Source organism: Liolophura sinensis, chromosome 1 (genome assembly GCF_032854445.1).
Source record: "Liolophura sinensis isolate JHLJ2023 chromosome 1, CUHK_Ljap_v2, whole genome shotgun sequence".
Lineage (NCBI taxonomy): Eukaryota > Metazoa > Mollusca > Polyplacophora > Chitonida > Chitonidae > Liolophura > Liolophura sinensis.
The window spans coordinates 60404491-60424720 of record NC_088295.1 but is presented as its reverse complement, the minus strand read 5'-3'; the positions used below and the strand labels follow the sequence as shown (position 1 = coordinate 60424720).

General features: G+C 39.2%; 1 protein-coding gene and 1 long non-coding RNA gene across 2 annotated transcripts; both read left to right on the top strand.

Annotated features, from left to right (window-relative positions):
* The first annotated feature begins 962 nt into the window (after window positions 1-962).
* On the top strand, window positions 963-1856 carry LOC135462881 (uncharacterized). The gene is made up of 2 exons (XM_064740181.1): window positions 963-967; window positions 1160-1856. Exons 1-2 carry the CDS (start codon window positions 963-965, stop codon window positions 1854-1856), a joined length of 702 nt encoding a protein of 233 aa, XP_064596251.1.
* Window positions 1857-5253: 3397 nt separating this feature from the next.
* LOC135461655 (uncharacterized) lies at window positions 5254-7178 on the top strand. The gene is made up of 2 exons (XR_010443376.1): window positions 5254-5329; window positions 6383-7178. It is a non-coding gene; the product is annotated as an uncharacterized LOC135461655 (long non-coding RNA).
* Window positions 7179-20230: the final 13052 nt, after the last annotated feature.

The following is a 20230-nucleotide window of genomic DNA, read 5'->3' as shown; positions in this document are numbered from 1 at the left end:
GGGGGGGGGGGTTATATCACGTGATTGGAGAGGGGCCATTTTTTTACTCCGGCTATACCGGATTCACTCTGTTCATAAATCTAACCGCATATATAATCAGGCATATAAAAAGTGAAACGTTCTTGGTACGGCATTACACACCAATCATGTTAAGTCAATTCACGGTAAATAAAAATTATAGTACATTTTTTCCCCGCTTTGAAAATACTTCAGTGTTACGATTCTTTACATTTAGTGTTTTAAGGTTATATGTAAAGCGTTTTACTGTGCAGGATATGTGTTTTACTTTAATACTCACAATTGTTTTTTAGTAAAACCTTAAAAACGTCCTTAAATAAAACACTAATGGCGCTCGTAAATAAATATTAATATTGTTTTAAACAATATTGATTGCTACCTTTTTTAAAGAAAACACTGAATGTGTTTTTAAGTTTGTCAGAGCAAAAAACACTGAAAGACATTTTCAGTGTTTATAAGTAAAATATTTTTGAAAAGTGTTTTAACATAAAGCACCAAAAATACTCACTTTATATTCCACTTATACGACAGTGGGTAGCATTATAGTGGGAGGAAACCGTGCAAAGCCTGGGGGAACCCACGACAATCCACAGGCTGTTGACAGACTTTCCAACTTACGGCCAAAGAATAAGTCAACATGAGCTGGACATGAACTCACAACGACTGCATTGGTAAGAGGCTCCTGGGTCATTACGCTGCACTAGAGCGCTAACCAGCTTAGCCACGGAGGCCGCCCTTTGTATTTGTTGACGTAGGCCTAGCCCTAAACAATGGGTTAAAAGCATCTAAAGATCCTGTGTTATTCCTAGCCCTATACATGTATATGTCGTTGCTGCTTATTTTATATTGCTCCTGATGATGACATATTGAAATGCTGAAATATTGAATCAAAATGAAGCTTTCGTTTTTCGGAGTTACACTACTTGTGTATTACGGAAAGATACATGCTGTAAGAAAGCAGAGATGAAAACAAAGGTTAAAGGTGGAAAGAAAATTGAAATATTTTATAAAACATAAAAAGATATCATGTAACCATTATTATCGTATGACATAGGCCAGTGGTTTCCTACATACAGTGTAGGAAACTTTTGTCACGAACATGTGACTTGACGCTGACCAAAATATAGATTAAGTGATTTAGATTTGGTCGTGGTGGATATCCTCGTGGCGGACGTAGAGGTGGCAGATGTGGAGGTGGAAGCGGTGGTGGTGGAGGCGGGGAAGGTGACAAACCAGAGGGCGGTGATGAACATGGGGACAAACTAGATGGTGATGACATACGTGACGGACGTGACAAACCTAAAGACGGCGGAAAACCTGATGGTTTTGGTCGTGCTGGATATCGTCGTGGCGGACGTAGAGGTGGCAGACGTGGAGGTGGAGGCGGTGGTGGTGGAGGCGGGGAAGGTGACAAACCAGAGGGCGGTGATGAACATGGGGACAAACCAGATGGTAATGACATAGGTGACGGTCATGACAAACCTAAAGACGGCGAGAAACCTGATGGGTTTGGTCGTGGTGGATATCCTCGTGGCGGACGTAGAGGTGGCAATGGAGGCAGACGTGGAGGTGGAGGCGGTGGTGGTGGAGGCGGGGAAGGTGACAAACCAGAGGGCGGTGATGAACATGGGGACAAACCAGATGGTAATGACATAGGTGACGGTCATGACAAACCTAATAACGGCGGAAAACCTGATGGTTTTGGTCGTGGTGGATATCCTCGTGGCGGACGAAGAGGTTGCAGTGGAGACAAACGTCGAGGTGGAGGCAAAAGAGGTCGCATTGGTACACCATACATTTTGATTTTATATGACAACTACAAAATAATCAGTGGGTGAAGTTATTCATTTGCTTTGACCCATGCACTATAGTCTACTTCTTTTAGCCACTCGCCTGTAATCAGCTGTCTGTAAAATCCGTCAAACTCACAACCACAATTGCGTTTAGTTTAGATGACTTCATTACTATTTAGAAACGAGATCCACACAAGGAAATATTCTCGAGTACTGCGTGAAACACCTATCTAACAGCTATCTTGTTTTTTTTTTCAAAATTCAGACATAGGTGAAACGGCTGCCACACGTCTAGGACTGGTCTGAACAACACCCATTAGACTTGTACACCATATCAATTTTCAATGCAATCGGATCACCGCTTCAGGTAAAGAATGTTGTTTTTTTTAGACATTCTTCTCCACGTAAGCAACAATGAGAGACACTTGAGCTCCCCTTGGTCTCATGAGGGGTCACAATGTATCGCTAGACGCTGTAATTCACTACTTGAGAAGTGTGCCAAGGATTACGTAATCTCTTGTCAAAAAGAGGTGTATGATAAGGCAACCGTTCCAGTGGATTGGTCGAGTTGTTTTTAAGTGCGGGACAACCTGGGGGACGACAAGGCTTTACAAACATATATCGGATCTTTGGAGCTGTATGTTAACTCCAGTCTGTGTTAAATATTGACATTTAATTATATACCAATAAAGACAATACACAAAAGCGTATAGTACTTTTAGATGTGCACTCGAGTGTATAGGTAATATGTGGAGTCAAAGCCATTAATACTATTATAACCCGTATCAGTATTTTATCTCAGGTAGGGCAGTTTACTGGCTAAGAAGTTAAATCTTCTCCGTGAAGCACTATTAGATAAAAAAAGCGGTGGAAGTCCGTCCTGCAACAAGGAGGCACATTACACGTGCATGCACTCGAAGGACCCCTTCTTCCTCATATAACTGAAAAATTGTTAAGTTCGACGTTAAAAATTAAGCAATCACTCATTCAAGCATGACCAAGCCAGCATGATTTAACCCAGGAAACCTTTCTCTCCACTGTGAGGCAATCAGCGTCGACCATGTATCCACTTTGTAAACAATAATATACAACAATATACAATAATTAACTAAACCATGCGACACTTTAGGCACATGCATAGGTTTGTAAATATATATATTTCACTAATTTTAACAACATATTGAATTAAACTGAATTTTTATAGTCTTTTGGTAACGTATGAGACCGATATTTACCTCGGGTATTTGGAGACAGCACTACAGAAATATGGATTTACTCTCAATAATGCAATGATTCATTCAATGATGTAATTCTATTTATAAAACGACATAGATTCCCAGTCTATATTGTTCCAGTATAACTCTCAGAGAAGTCTTACGACTTATTACAATGAATTGTTTTAGTTCATACACCAAACAATTAAATCCATTTATTCACAAATATACAGTCAAAATCATCAAATATTCCATCAGAATCAGCAATACTGCTTGTGACTGTGAGCTTCAGAGGGAATAACTCTGGCAAGCTTGTTGACACGGCTGAAGACGGTGAATAATGTCTAGCAATTTATAAAAATATAGGAACAGGTATATGTGCCGGTATTTCTACCTGTTTACAACACAGGATACCCCAGGTCTGACAAACATGTAATCATCTACCTGTCGTTATCAGAAACTTCCAGGGAGAGACAAAATAAAGGGCGAGAGACATCGTATTAAGACATAGGCTATACACAGTATACAGACGGGTTATGGCTTAAATGTCCGCAGGCTTTAGGAGAATTACATAAGCGGCATTTACATGTACACTCAAAAAAATTAATCTGTTAATCTTAACAGAAAGTCTGTTGTCTGAGTGATATCATATGTATTTTGCTATGGCAGCGGATTGTTCTGTTAAATATAAAAGACATATTCTATTGATTCAACATTAAGATTGCATTAGTCGCTGTGAGTTCAAGCCCAGCTCATGCTGGCTTCCTCCCCGGCCGTAAGTGGGAAGGTCTGTCGGCAGCCAGCGGATAGTCGTGGGTTTTATCCGGGCTCTGCCCGGTTTACTCCGACCATAATGCTGGCCGCCGTCGTATAAGTGAAATATTCTTGAGTACGGGGAAAAACACCAATCAAATAAATAAATAAGTAAAGATTCCATTAGACTAACAGGATGTTATGCTGAATATGACAGAGTAGTGTGTCATAATAATAGAATGCATTCAAGCAATACTCAGACACCAGTATTTCTGTTAAAATTGATTTTTGAGTGTAAATAGTAAATGCTTCCTGCCGTTAATATATTTATTTGCAAGTTTCTTTCCAAAAAATGTACGTCTTCTTGTCGTATTTGAACACCAAACAATGACTTATTTTATTTTAACTGAAACGTGACACTACGAGGGAAGGACTGGCACAGCCTGAGGATGGTCGTGGGTTTCCCCCGAGCTCTACCCGGTTTCCTCCCACCATAACACTGACCGCCAAGTGAAATATTCTTGAGTACGGTGTAAAACATCAATCAAATAAATAAATAAATAAATAAATAAAGCGAGATAACTGAAGAATAAAGCGTGCTCGATTCAGTGGCTGACAGATCAGCATATGTAAGAGTTCATCTCTAAAAAACACGGATTCTTTCTAACAGTGTATAAAATTCCACATTAACGGTGGCGAGGAACGTTTTCATAGACGCTGTTGTCATTTATGTGAACTATATTTAAGTATGGCGAACATGTAACTCCCCAATAAAAGAAATTTAAAAAAATATATGTATAATGAAGGACAAGGCTGATAGTGGCAAAAATATAACAACAGCAAACAAACAAACAAACAAGAAAAAGGGAATAAAGCCGACCGGATCCCTGCTGCAACCCGATCGGAGCAGCCAGAAACCTGATAACCGACAAGAAACTTAATGGCAGCCAGAAACATGATTTACGGTAAGTCTGACGGCTGCAAATCTAATAGCAACACCAAACTGAAAGGCGACCAGAAACCTGATCACCGGCTCGCTCTACAGAAGCAGCCTGCATAAAACATGATACACTCCAAGAAACTTGGCGGCAGCCAGGAACCTGATGTACTGCAAGCATGCTGGCTCAACCACAATTGAAAGGCGATTTATGGCATGGGATACATACTTGTAAAAATAAATGAGGCGTACACCCTTTTAAAGACGGTAAAGAACGTCGAAAGTGTGTCTGGATACTTGAGAAAAATATATATGTAACCTTTCCATGGGTCGAAAATTTCAAGGCATTTTTGTGTTGAATGTTTGGCACCCAATCAATCCAATCCTCGGACTAAAATAAAAATATGCGACCCATCGTTTGGAAATATTCTCTTAATCGCCGTGACGTGAAGTCAATTTCGCGGCCACTTCTCAAGTATTCAGTTTCCAAAACACGTGACTGTTACATGATATCCCACCTTACGACCCTGGATGGGCTTATATATCTTGGGCGCTTTTACAGTTGCGAGCAAAACTGACAAGATTTTCTGCCTGTGTCTGGAACCTCAGCTGAAGTAAGTTCTAGTTACAATTGTTTGAATATCTGTTTGTAGTTTGATTATTACACCTATGCCATTTTTTGGTGATTGCAGTAATGCTTTGGTAGAGGTTTTATTAAATAATTACAAACATTTCAGAATTCAGTCCAAGTTAAATAGGATATGGGTGCGCATCTTCACGAGAGAAGACTAGTAGAGTGGTTATTTGATTTTTGTTTAACTTCATTCTCTAGAAGTTTTACCTGTACGATTTTGGTCAGTTTAGTGGATGGTGAAAACCAAATTCCCCCGGGTAAACCAACAGCAAATTAATGACGGACTTTTGCAATATATATATATATTGGTAAAAAACAAGCTACGACTAATGCCGTCGGCGGCTTATTGTCCCCAAGGTTCAAGGAACAGAGATAGTGGGCGAATCTCGAACTGTCACCAAGGTTCAAGGAACAGAGCGGGGTATTCTCCAACTGTTTAAATCTTTATATCATGTTTTTGTCAATTTTACTAAACTGCTCTTCTAAGAACTAATCCTCCGTGGCTTAACTATGACTGAACAAAGATGCCTTTTGCAAATGAATCATATGGTGCAACCTTTCCTGCATTGTTAGCATTGCCACTGTAGCTGGTGTGTTGAGAAAATGCTATTTTCTTTTTCTTTTAATCTCAGTGTTTATAGCAGATCATCGACGAAAAATCATTTGTGAAATGAATACGTAGTGTTCACTGAACATTATTGTCCAATGTAATAAAAATCATTACTTCTTCGCTAAGTGTGTGTTTACACATAAACGGTAAATAAATTAAGTAAACATCAGTAAAAAATATCATCAACAACTGTATCTCAAAATACTTTTTACTTGTTTTTGATTCTTGTTTTCGCTGAACTGAATGCCGTCAAATTGTAGATTGTCAGATGGTAATATATTACTGTGGTGTATTTTGCCTATGACATCACACAACTTTTAATGGCATTTGAACAGATGTTGACTTCATTTGGGGGCTTTCCTTTTAAGTAGTTGTGACGCATGACAAAATAGGGAGGTCATAAGGAAATATTTTTGCCTTCAGAACAGACTGAACATCTCAACAAGATGAGGGCATGTCTTCTCCTGCTGTGTGTTGTGCTGCTGTGCATTTCCGTCTCAATCGAGGCCCACCTACTCAGGCGTGATGTTGTAGGTGGAGGCGGGGGAGGTGGAGACGGAGTCTGGGCAGATGGAGGTGGAGACGGAGTCTGGGCACATGGAGGTGGACCCAGGAGACGTGGGAAAGGTGGGCGTGGACGTCGACGTTAGAGAGGTGTAGATGGAGGCGGAGGCGAGTGCGGTGGAGGTGGAGGTGGAAGTGGAAGTGAAGGTGAAGGCGGCGGTGGTTTTGATGGTGGTGGAAGAGGTGACGAATCAGCGTGATGACTCCGATAGCCATTTCAGTGATGGTGGCAGTGGTTTTGGCGGAGGCGGGGAAAGCAGCAATTGTGAAGACAGCGACATTGATTCATATGATCACAGAAACATTGGTGTCCCACCAGTAGGTGGGGGCGTTGGTTTTGGTGGAGGCGGGGAAAGTAGAAACTCAGAAGACAGCCATAGTAACGAAGATGACCATGAAAACATTGGGGTTTCACCAGGTGGCGGATATTGATTTGAAGCGACATCGTACTCTTGAATACAATATCAAAACCGCAAAACAACCATTTTATGCAATTATGTCTTTATCTGTAATACCTAATGTGCAACATTTTCTCTCAAAGGAAACTAATTATCAATGTATGCAGGCAAAGCTAATTATTTCACAAACTGTTAATACATTATATATTCTGTGTGCAAGTTTCAAAATGGTTGAATTTCTGTCAATATTCCCACTACCATGTTTGTTTTGTTCTTTTCCTCTTTTATTTATTTCATTGATTTCATTGGTGTTTTATTGGTGCCATACTAAAGAATATTTCACCTATAAACAGCGGCCGGCATGAAGGTTAAAGGAAATTGGGCTTGGAGGAAATCTTCTTCAGTGCTTTTGACCGGCGAATAAAATGTTATTTATTTGATTGGTGTTTTACGTCATACCAAATGATATTTTACTTTCTTACATGAAGGGCCCTCATTGGATTGGATGTTTTAGGTACTGGCATGGCCACTGGGGTCTTGTTGAATTGGTAGCGGGTTTTATTTATTTGATTCAGTTTATTGGTGTTCCACGCCTTACTCAAGAGTATTTCATTTATACCACAGCGGCCAGCATTATGGTGGGAAGAAACTGGGCAGAGCCCAGGGGAAACCCACAACCTTCTGAGGCTTGCTGCAGACCTTTCACATATGGCCGAAGAGGAGGACTCGAACTCACAGCGACCGCATTGGTGAGAGGTTCCTTGGTCATTATGCTGCGCTAGTGGGCTAGCCAAATAAGCCAAGGAGTTCCTCCCCCCCCCCAGCGAGATATGAGGGGGGGGGGGTTATATCACGTGAGTGGAGAGGGGCCATTTTTTACTCCGGCTATACCGGTTTCACTAAGTTCGAAACGCATGTGTTTTTTTTCACATGACAGGAAATTCATAATTGTGTCTCAAGTATATGCTTAGTGTCAAAGCATCTCGGGTTCAGTTACTTATGCATAAAACCACAAAAAACCTGTTATTTACCATCTAAAACTGTGTACGCATGGTTTGTTTTCCAAAACATTTCTTACCATACAACACGTTTCAAAGTTTGGCATTACGGTGGTACATTGAGACTGTTTTCTCCCACATTGCTTAATGGGAAGTGTGTCAGCAACCTGCGGATGGTCGTGGGTTCCCCCCCCCCCCCCGTACTGCCCCCGGTTTCTTCAGTACGGCGTAAACCACCAATCAAATCAAATAAATAAATAAGTAAATAAATTTACCAAGACAGTTATACCATTAAAAAGGCGATTGGCCGCTTGTTTGGGTTTAATATTAATTTTTGTTTTTATATTGAACAGTAGGAACAATATACAACTATTGCGCAAAAAGAAGAAGGACTTAAGTTTCGGAAGAGCCCCCGTTTCCGCCCTAGCAACGGAGACGCGTGATTCAAAAGTGGCCCATTGCAAAGATTCATAATTTCGACGTTATGATCCTTAATTATTTAAGCATAATATGGTGATATAATAATTTTTCAGATTACGAGACAAATGTTTTCGTCGCGTACAGATCTGAAACAATGAGGACAGCGCAGGTGAATGCGTTGGCGAATGCAGCGATTCAGCGAGCTTAATGTGTAGAGAGCTAAGCTGGGAAAATGGCCAACGGATCTTAGATTTACATTATAATCGACGTTCATTGGGGTTTTGGTCGCAATCAAATTTTTGCACACCACCAGAATTGTCCCTCATAATTTTGTTTAATTTCAAATTGTTTCATTGGTGATTTACTCCGATGCCTGACTGAAATATAATTCACTGAAATGAAAGCGCTTTCTTTTAGGAGAGAAATGTTCGCGTGGGCCCTTATAAAACCTTGGGCAAATTCAATTAGAGAGGACTTAATACACGTACTGACCTTACAAGACTTATTCGGTCCGGAAAAAATGCTAAATTACATATTAGTTTATTTACAATACATATTTACTCTCTTAAAGGATTTATGACCGAGTTGGTTATGTACCAGCACGGTGCAATGACCCAGAAGCCTCTCACCAATGCCGTCGCTGTGAGTTCAAGTCCAGCTCATGCTGGCTTTCTCTCCGGCCGTAAGTGGGAAGGTCTGCCAACAACCTGCGGATGGTCGTGGGTTTCCCCCGGGCTCTGCCCGGTTTCCTCCCACCATAATGTTGGCCGCCGTCGTATAAGTGAAATATTCTTGAGTAGGGCGTAAAACACCAATCAAATAAATCAAATCTCACCAAAGTGGTCGCTGTGAGTTTAAGACCAGTTCAAGTTGGCTTTCTCTCTGGTCGTGGCTGGGAATGTCTTACAGCAACCTGTTGATGGTCATGGGTTTTCCCCAGCGGATGTTTATCTCTTATTCACAACTTTTCATTACTCTCACTGTCTCGTTGTTCAGAGACAATAAGCCGATAGTCATAGAGGCTCGTGTGACCGTTTTGAGTTGACTGCAGTTCGTTCAATGCCACTTGTCTTCTACCAACAAACTGGTCAGTAACGTGCCAAAGATCGCATCGTGTCAGGAAAGTTGTTGAGTATCACATTAAGCAACTATCAAATAAAAAAAGAAAACAAACTAAATAGGCACATAATTTATTATCATTACAAAAGCCAATTTGTCCTGCATTTTTTTTTTTTGCATTACATTGCAGCTTTTAAAGCATGCATGCTAAACAGCCTCTTAGTCATTTTGCGGGATATAAGGAATAAAAGCAAACCCTAGTTTCCCCCGGGCTTTGCCCGGTTTCCTCTCACCATAAATCTGGCGACTGTTGTATCAGTAAAATATTCTTGAGTACGGCGTAATACACCAATCAAATCAATAAATAAATAAATAAATAAACGAATACAAAGGGCGTCCTTTAACAAAATGTTGGACCATTCGTAGGATTAATCTGTAATAGTTGCTTAACTATTTTCTCTCACAGTGAATAAACAAAGATTGAGATATGTATTTTATAATTTGATATTTCTGATAAAACCGATCTAGTGAACAAACCCTCATTAAGGCCTCACAGTCTCGTCCACATAAATAAACAGGGTATTGTTGACCGAAAATTACCGAACTGGGACAGTAAACTTTCTTTTGTTTTGACTCTGACAGTTTAGTTAATAGTCATAAGCTGATATTATGTCTATAAGGTTATGTTCCTGGAAACATAAATAAAATATTTGAAGTAGTATACATAATGCTTACACTGTCAATTAGACTGGGTTTCAGACTTAAAAATCATTTTAAACTTCTATGTTTCATAACAATTTACAAAATATAGCTAACTTTAAATATACTATTAAGAACAATTTCAGTGAGAAATTATTATTGGTGATGTATGTTACAACACTTTTCAAAAGTGTTTTGCTTATAAACACTGAAAATGTCTTTATAGTGCTGACAAGCTTAAAAACACTTTCAGTGTTTTCTTTAAAAACATTAGCAATCAATGTTGTTTAAAACGCTATTCCTATTTATTTAAGAGCACCATAGGTCTTTTATTTAAGGACACTTTTAGGGTTTTAATTAAAAACACTTATGTGTATTAAAGTACAACACGTGTCCTGCACAGTCAAACGCTTTGTATATAACCTTAAAACACTAAATGTATAAAATCGTAACAATGAAGTGTTTTCAAAGCGGGGGAAAAATGTACTATAATGTGTCTTATTTTTGGACACTTTTTATTTACAGTGAATTGATTTAAGATGATTGGTATCTGACGCCGTACTCAAGAATGTTTCACTTTTTATATGCCCGACTAGTTATGCGGCTAGATTTATGAACAGAGGGAAACCGGTATACCGGAAGTAGAAAATGGCCCCTCGCCACGTACGTGATATAACCTCATGACATGGGGGAGGGGGGCGCTCCACGGCTCAGTTAGCGCAGTGTAATGACCTGGGAGCCTCTCACCACCAATGCGGACGCTGTGACTTCAAGCTACCTCTCCGGCCGTATGTGGGGAGGTCTGACAGCAACCTGCGGATGGTCGTGGGTTTCACTCGAACTCTGCCCGGTTTATTCCCACCATAATGTTGGCCGCTGTCGTATAAATGAAATATTCTTGAGTCCGGCGTAAAACACCAATCAAACAAATCAAATGAATAAAACCCGCTACTGATCCAACAAGACACCAGTGGCCAAGTCAGTACCCAGAACATCCAATCCAGAGAGGGCCCTTCATGTAAGTAGGTAAAATATCTTTATTTGGTATGACATAAAACACCTATCAAATAAATAATATTTTTTTCCTAGGTCAAAAGCAGTGAAGAACATTTGCTCCGAGCCCAGTTTCCTCCCGCCATTATGCTGGCCGCCGTCTTATAGGAGAAATATTCTTGAGTACGGCACTAATAAAACACCAATAAAATCAATAAAATAAATAAAAGAGAAAGAGAACAAAACAAACATGGTAGTGGGAATTTTGACAGTAATTCAACCATTTTGAAACTTGCACACAGAACATTTTATGTTATTAACATACACTTTGTAAAATAATTAGCTTTACCTGTATATCTTTATAATTTGTTTCCTTTGAGAGAAAATGTTGCACATTAGGTATTACAGATAAAGACATAATTACATCAACTGGTTGTATTGTGGTTATAATATTGTATTCAAGAGTATGATGTTGCTTCAAGTCAACCCCGCCACCTGGTGGGACACCATGATCATCTTCAGCACTATCGCTGTCTTCTGAGTTGCTACTTTCCCCGCCTCCACGAAAACGACCGCCACCACCTCATGGTGGGGCACGAATGTTTCCTTGATCATCTTCGCCACTGTCGCTGTCTTCGGAGTTGCTACTTTCCCCGCCTCAACCAAAACCATCGCCGCAGATGCCATCACCTCCCTCCTCAACCGCCAACATCATGCCTGAGTGGGTGGGCCACGAGTGAGGCAAGCACGCACAGCAGCACAACACACAGCGGGAGAAGATATGCCCTCATCTTTTTGGGATGTTCAGTCTGCTCTGAAGGCAAAAATATTTTCCTGTTACCTCATTGTTTTGTCAAGCGTTAGGGCTACCGCTGTTTAAAAAGAAAGCCCCCAAATAAAGTCAACACCTGTTCAAATGCCACCAAAAGTTGTGTGATGTCATAGGCAAAATACACTACACTAAAACACTACCATCTGACAATCTACATTTTGACTGCAGTTCAGTTCAGCGAAAACAAAAATATAAAACAAGTAAGTAAAAAGTATTTTGAGATAAAGTTTTTCGACGCTATTTTTTTCTGATGTTTACTTAACTTTTTTAACATTTGTGTGTAAACAAACACATAGCAAAGACTTAACGATTTTGATTATATTGTTCGATAATGTTTAGCAAAAACTACATATTCATTTCACAAATGATTTTACGTCGATGATCTGCTAAAAAGACTGAGATTAATATTTTCTCAATACACCAGCTAAAGTGGCAATACTAACAATCCACTAAAGGTGGATGATTCATTTGCAAAAGGGATCTTTGCTTAGTCATAGTTAAGCCATGGAGGATTAGTTCTTAGAAGAGCAGTTTAGTAAAATTCACAAAAACATGATACAAGGATTTAAACAGTTCGAGAATACCCCGCTCTGTTCCTTGAACCTTGGTGACAGTTCGAGATTCGCCCACTATCTCTGTTCCTTGAACCTTGGGGACAATAAGCCGCCGACGGCATTAGTCGTAGCGTTTGCGCAGTTTTACTTTCATTCGTTTGATGCCACTTGTTTTTCACCAATATATATATTGCAAAAGTCCGTCATTAATTTGCTGGTGGTTTACCCTGGGGAATTCGGTTTTCACCATCCACTGAACTGACCAAAATCGTACAGGTGAAAATTCTAGAGAATGAAGTTAAACAAAAATCAAATAACTAGTCTTCTCTCATGAAGATGCGCTTCCATATCCTATTCAACTTGGAATCAGTTCTGAAACATTTGTAGTTATTTAATAAAACCCCAACCAAAGCATTACTGCAATCACCAACAAATAGGTATAATATATAATGGAATAGGTGTAATAATCAAACTGCATACAGATATTCAAACAATTTTAAGCAAATTTTATTTCAGCTGACTTTCCAGACACTCGCTGAAAATCTCGTCAGTTTTGCTGGCAACTGTAATAGCGCCAAAGTTATACAAGCGCATCCAGGGGAGGGAGGAGAGACATCATATTACAGTCACGTGTTTTGAAACTGAATACTTGAGTAGTGGCCGTGAAGTTCACCTCGCGTCATGGCGCTTAAGAGAATATTTCCAAACCATGGGTCACCTGATCGTAATCTTTTTTGAGTCCGAGGATTGGAATGTTTTTATAATTGGGTGCCAAACATTCAACACAAAAATGCGATGAAATTTTCGACCCATCGTTACGAAAATCCTAAAATTTCTCACTAGAACAACTGTGTCAAAGTTCAAAGAGAAATCAATGTCGTGTGAAACCATAGGTGGTAAATAGGACAGCTCACAAAATATAACTGAGCAATAACTGCTTGACCATAACAAGGGTCCCCTACAACTTACGAACTTAGCTGGAATGTAATACATTTTCAAGTATAGCAAGTAATGTTGTACAAGTCATAAATATTTATAAAAGCAGCAAAAAAGGAAACCATACGTTCGGTGTTTTATAGAAAGACCTACTTACGGTTTATGGTGGCTTATTAATTTATTTTAAACAATGTGGGTGTGTTGAAGTAATTACGCATCCTATTAATCCCACACTTCGCTAGAAACTTGAAGACACACACATCCCCTAAACACGCAGGCCTACATGTAAGTGTATTATGCAGATGTGCTTCATTTGAAAAGGATCGGCAATTAACCTGAACTAGGCACCAAAATTATTTTCGCTCCCATCCTGGACAAAGCCTTATGTGTAAATACTAACCTTAACTATTATAAATATATATATATAAAAAAAATCTAAAAGCCGCTTTGATGTTGTAAACTTTCGTTTTCGCTAGTACTTATCCCGTCGAGACGGGATTATAATCTTTTATGGCAACATTTTGGCATAGAGTGTTTTGGACTCATGTAAAATATAATAGATTCTTTGCACCAAAACATTGTTTAAGTAATTATTTATTCGAAAATTCCGAATGTTCAGTAATAGGGGTGTATGTGTGGGTTTTGTTTTTCCATGTATAGACTCAAGAAGAAATAACCTTTATGTAAAAACCTTTCGGTTCAGTAGAACCTTCCGTCACTGGAAGGCAGATGCCTTTTTAGCCCGGGGATATCCTATGTTGTAAATGAGCCATTTTGGTCAAGATAATATAAGAATGTTCCAGATGACAGATGTTAAGTTATGCGATATCCAATAGCAGAAGCCTTCAAAAAGAACACAATGAAGCCAACCTTTACTAATAATACTATAAATTATGGGTTTTGAAATTGATGAAACTGTTCCGAGGCTAACAATTTATTCTAAACTTTAGTTCAAAACGCCTAGTGATAAGGTTGTAAATATTTTTTTCATGTATCTAGACACATTTGAGACGTTCTTTACCGTCTTCATACGGGTGTACGCTTCATTTATTTTTAGAAGTAAGTATTCCATGGCAAAAACCGCCTTTCAAAGTCTGCCATTGTGGTTGAAGTATAGTCTACTGAGAAAAAATCCTCTCAATTTACTAAAACTCTGCCACTTCTGTTTGTTTCAGGATATGTAAACATGTATATGAGCCTGCATGTGGAGCTATAGGTTTGAGCAAACATTGCCACTATCAGGCTTGCTATCCAAGAGGGTTCTGTCGCCATTATGTTTGCTTGCTGTTAGACTTGACACCGCCAGGCTTGCAGTACATCAGGTTCCTGGCTGCCATCAAGTTTCTTGCAGTTTATCATGTTTCATGCAGGCTGCCTATGTAGAGCTTGCAGCTCACCAGATTTCTCGTCACCATTAAGTTTGATGTTGTTATCAGAAGGCTTACAGTACATCGCTTAAGTTTCTGTCTGCTCCGATCGGGCTTTAGCAGGGCTACGGCCGGTATTTTTCCATTCTTTCTTTTTTTTTTTTTTTGCCACTATCACGCTTGTCCTTCATCATACTTTTTTATATTTCTTTTATAGGGAAGTTACGTGTATGCCTGGCTTAAATATAGTTCACATAAATGATAACAGTTTCTATTGAAACGTTCCGCGTCACCGTTCATGTGGACATTTATACGCTGTTAGAAAGAGTCCGCGTTGTTTTAGAGATGAACTTGTACATATGCTAATCTCACAGCCACTGAATCGAGCAAGCTTTATTCTTCAGTTATCTCGTTTTATTTATTTAATTATTTGATTGGTGTTTTACGCCGTACTCAAGAATATTTTACTTATACGACGGTGGTGGGAGGAAACCGGGTAGAGCTCGAAGAAAACCCACGACCATCTGCAGGTTGATGAGGACGTTCCCACGTACGTATCTCGTTTTAGTTACAATAAAATAAGTATCTGATTGGTGTTCAAATACGAAACGAAGGCCTGTTATCCTATATCCTGTTAGTCTAATGGAATCTTTGTGTTGAATCAATAGAATATGTGTGTTACATTTAACAGAACAAATCCGCTGCCATAGCAAAATACATTTTAACATTACTCAGAAAACAGACATTCTCTTAAGATTAATTTTCTTAAGTGTAAATGTAAATTCCACTTATGTAATTCTCCTAAAGCCTGCGGACATTTAAGCCATAACTCATCTGTATACTGGATTAACTAAAGATTATACTATATCTTAATACGATGTCTCTCACTCTTTATAGTGTCTCTCCTTAGAAGTTTCCGACAATGACAGGCAGATGATTACAGGTTTGCCAGTCTGGGGATACCCTGTGTTGTAAACATAAAACGTGGTACGTACATCTGTGTAGGTGTAATTTAAAAAGATCTCCCTGGAGATTGTTAAAGTGATCGTGACCAGCCTACATAACACATATAAAGCTTAATCCAGTTATTCATAATGAGTTTTATCGAAACCATTTAATCCATGTTTTGATTAACGTCTGCACGCTATAAAAGAGCAACGATCATGGCGCCTGACAGGTTATTCAGTCAATCAAGATAAAAGAGAGACAAATGCAAAAGCAAAGGCAAGCTACAGAGAATTCGTTAGAAGACACCAAGAACAAAAATTTTCAGTTACTGAAGTATACAGATGCAAGACAGCTCTACGGTATCAAAACACAGCCTACAAGGCAATGAACATCCAGTAGGGAATCAACATAGAGATTTGCCAAGGATCGCCAATCCTAGTGTATCTCCCGCGTGAGATTTGCTCGATCTGGCAGGAGATCAGCAATCTTTAGGATATTACGAAAGGAACGATTTAGTTTATACTGAAGGGACTTTGACTGGATGAGTTACTTCTCTTGTATTAAACTGTACCTTAGCATTAAGGTTAGGTAGAAATTCCAGCACATATACCTATGGTAGAGACTGTTCACGTCCAGAGCCGTGTCAACAAGCAGACCAGAGTTATTCCCCCTAAAGCTCACTGTCACAAACAGTATTGCTGATTCTGATGGAACATTTGACTGTATATGTGTGAATAAATGGATTTCATTGTTTAGTGTTGGAACTGAAAACCAATTCAATGTAATAAGTACTGTAACAGTACAGACTGGGAATCTATTTCGTATGATAAATAGAACAACAGCATTGAATGAATCATTGCAGTGTTGAGAGTAAATTCATATCTCTGTAGTTCTGTGTCCAAATACCCGAGATAAATATCGGTCTCATACGTTACCAAAAGACTTTTTTTTATCTCGGAGTCGATAGAGATTAACTGGTGATAAACAGAGCAAAGCCTATATTCTTCATCTCTAAACGTCATAAGTCTGGGTTTTTAAAAATCCGCTGCATTACAATGGTTACACCACTGAAGCGATTCACTTATGCATCGGCTTTCTGCACTGAATTGTTGGGTCTTAGCAGGGTATATTCATTATATGGTTACTCAGTGATAGGATACGGAAATATATGGTGTTAGTAATCTTCATATTTAATGACAGCATATATTTGCGTATCCAATCACTGAGTAACCATGTAGCTAATATTACTCTCCTGTGAGCCACTTAACCACCATAATCATATGCAACGACAGCCGGCCCAGCCTAATATGTATGCGCACCGAAAAGCTGATAAGCCGTAAAGCTTGTTTATCGAGTGAACAAGATGATACGATGTCAACAGATTCTTTCAGCTATGCACCTCACGACAGTTCAAGTGCCGGGATCCCAATATACAAATTAACCCTTAAAAATAATTCAGTTTTATTCAACATGTTTTACTTAGTCCTTCTTGCAGGACGGATTTCCACCGCTCTTTTATCTAATGATGCTTCACGGAGAAGGCTTAACGAAGGCAAGTAAACCACCCTACCTGAGCTAACATTCTGATGCGAGTCAACCAGTTGTTACTACTTCATGCTGAACGCCAAGCTCTTAGGTGTGACCCGAGCCAGGACTGACCCTGGATCTACCACCTCCGATGTTCACGTTTTACCAACAGAACTATGCGGGCAAGTCAGTGTCACGCTTAAATAAATGTGGCATACCTAAAATTCATCTTAGGCTGGGTATACCCTGGGCATGCCTATCTCTCATCCCATCCATGAGACTCGATTTTGTATCCCTTTCCATTATACATAGTCAGAAATGAGTGCGACGTCGTTCTGAATTTCTTTTCATTTCACCGCTTTGGGGAAAACTTTCTTCATCATTAGACGCAATAAGCAACTTACGTCGAAATAATGTAAAATACATTCTTTTGTGTTTACACAGCGCTCGTGGAAAAAAGAATCTAGGTTATAGTAATATTAAATGTTTTGGCTCCACATATTCCATATAAACTGACAGCAGTGTACGCTCTTGTGTATTATCTTTATTGGTATATAAATGTCAGTATTTAACACCGCCTGGAGTTAACATACTCCTAGGAAGACCCGATATATGTTTTTAAAGCCTTGCCGTCCTCCAGATTGTCCCGCACTCAGAAACAACTCCGCCAACCGACTGGAACGCATGAGTTACCATACACCCTTTGACAAGAAATTACTCAGGCATGTAACCCTTGACACACTTATCAACTGGTGAATTACAGCGTCTAGCACTTCGTATTCCATATCTATATAGCGACCCCTCAAGCCACCAAGGGGAACTAATATGTCTTTCATTGTTGCTTGTGTGGAGAAGTATGCCTAGAAAAGAACAACGTTCCCCGAAAGCGCTTATCCGATTGCACTTGAAAATTGATATGCGTGTACACGTCTAAAGTGTGTATTAGGTCCCAGACTTTGTTTAGATAGGCCTACATGTGTGGATCCCATTTCACATATTTCTGAATTTTGAAAAAAAAATACAAGATAGCAGTTAGCTGAAGCTTGGCCTGAAGATTAATCTGTTTTAATTTTTTCCTACGATGGACAGTTTTCCTGCAAATTAAATCTCGCAGATGTGCGTTTTTGTTATTTTTTAAGTCACTTGAACGGAAACCACTGGTGCTCTGAATCTGATAATCGATCCGTAGATACATCAACTATTGCCCTTTATTTTTGTCTCTGGTAGCCCGTGGTAATTTTGTTGTAAAAAGTTTAAAAACATGTTAAAATAAGTGCGCTGAAGATCAAAAGTTGCAATATCTCTATTCTGGTTTTTTGCACAATATACCAAACATATCGTACTGCAGACTTAGCTAAATGGTTGATTTTTCTTATACTTTGTACAATAAGGTGTATATTATTGTTCTTAGACAAAAGAGGACATATGCAGTTTTCTGCTGTAATTGCCATTTTTATCCAGCCCAATTAAACGTGACAAACATTGCAATGTAGAAAGTCTTGGAATCCGTCGTTCAAAAATGCATTAACAGGCTTTGCATCGTAATGCAAAACTAATGGACTGTAAAGAGGGGCTAAAGCTAATACAGCTCTTAACCGCAAATACACATTTGAACAACCGGGTCCTGAACTAAGGCAGAAGCACCAGACTGTGTGAGAATACATCTTGGTAACCACAAACTGCAGACAGTTTTATTTTATTTGTTTGTTGCTTAAAGCCATACTCAAGAATTTTTCATTTGTGCGAGGCGGTCAATTTTACAGGTGGAGGAAACCTGAGTGACCCGGGATAAACCACTGACCTTTGGCCAGTTACTCAACAACTTTTTCCCGTGTGTCGTAAAGATATGCACACCATTTTTGCTGTAGACAAGCGGTGTACAAGCGTCGTGAACCGACAAGAGGGGCGGAATCTACAAATTCACCTGTCCAGGGCTGTGTTTGAACACTCACCTTGTGTGTCCTAACGATCGTTCTATAATGTATTTGACGCTTACAAGGCCACCAAGAAGAACCAGTCCGATATAATCCAATAATTCCATATCCATCCAGTGAGAACGATCAAGTAAAAGCTCAATCAAGATCAAGGGGCATCGTGTTGCTCCAAATATTACAATTTATGCAACCTGTGTATGTCTTCCTGGAGGAAGCTAGTTTGATTAAACTCAGTTAAGCGTCATTTGACATGTTAATGTTTAAATCATGATCAGTTTTGTGAGAGTAATTCATAAATAATGTTTACGAGACATTTTTTCTTAGTTTACCCTATGTCGGGAGGTTTGTCATCAACCGGCGGATGGTCGTGAGTTTCCACCGAGTTCTGCCCGGTTTGCTCCCAACATAACGCTGGCCGCCGTCATATAAGTGAAATATTCTTGAGTATTGCGTAAAACAACTATCAACTAAAATAAATAAATAAATATTATTGCAAGTGTTTTACGCAGTACTCGAGAATATTTCGTTGTATGGAACTCGTTTCTAAATATTATAAAGTCATCCAAGGCAATGAGCTGTTGGTGTTGAAACCAGGCTTTTCGGAATTTAATATTGTGAATTAGAAACAGGAAATATCTGCCTCAGAACCTCCTGAGAGCATTTTCCTTCCAGTAATATAGACGTACTACATATCAATATGTGGCGTTTGTGTTGTTTAACGTCATAAACTAAAGGCAATTTTGGTACCAAAAACAACGGATTTTATAGACAGCTGAATACAGACGACCGGCAAAAAGAAATAGACTATAGTGCATGGGCCAAACCAAATGAATAACAAAACGGTATCGGGATATTTTACTGTGACTGAAAGATTTTGAAACTTACACAGAAAACATGTTCACGGAACATTCCGGTTGTGACATTATCATGTTTACCTCCGTGGATGCATTTATAATTTCGACTGAGAGAAATTATTGTATAGAAGTATTAGTGATAATAGCACAACTTGATCTACTGATTATTTTGTCGTTGTCATATAGAA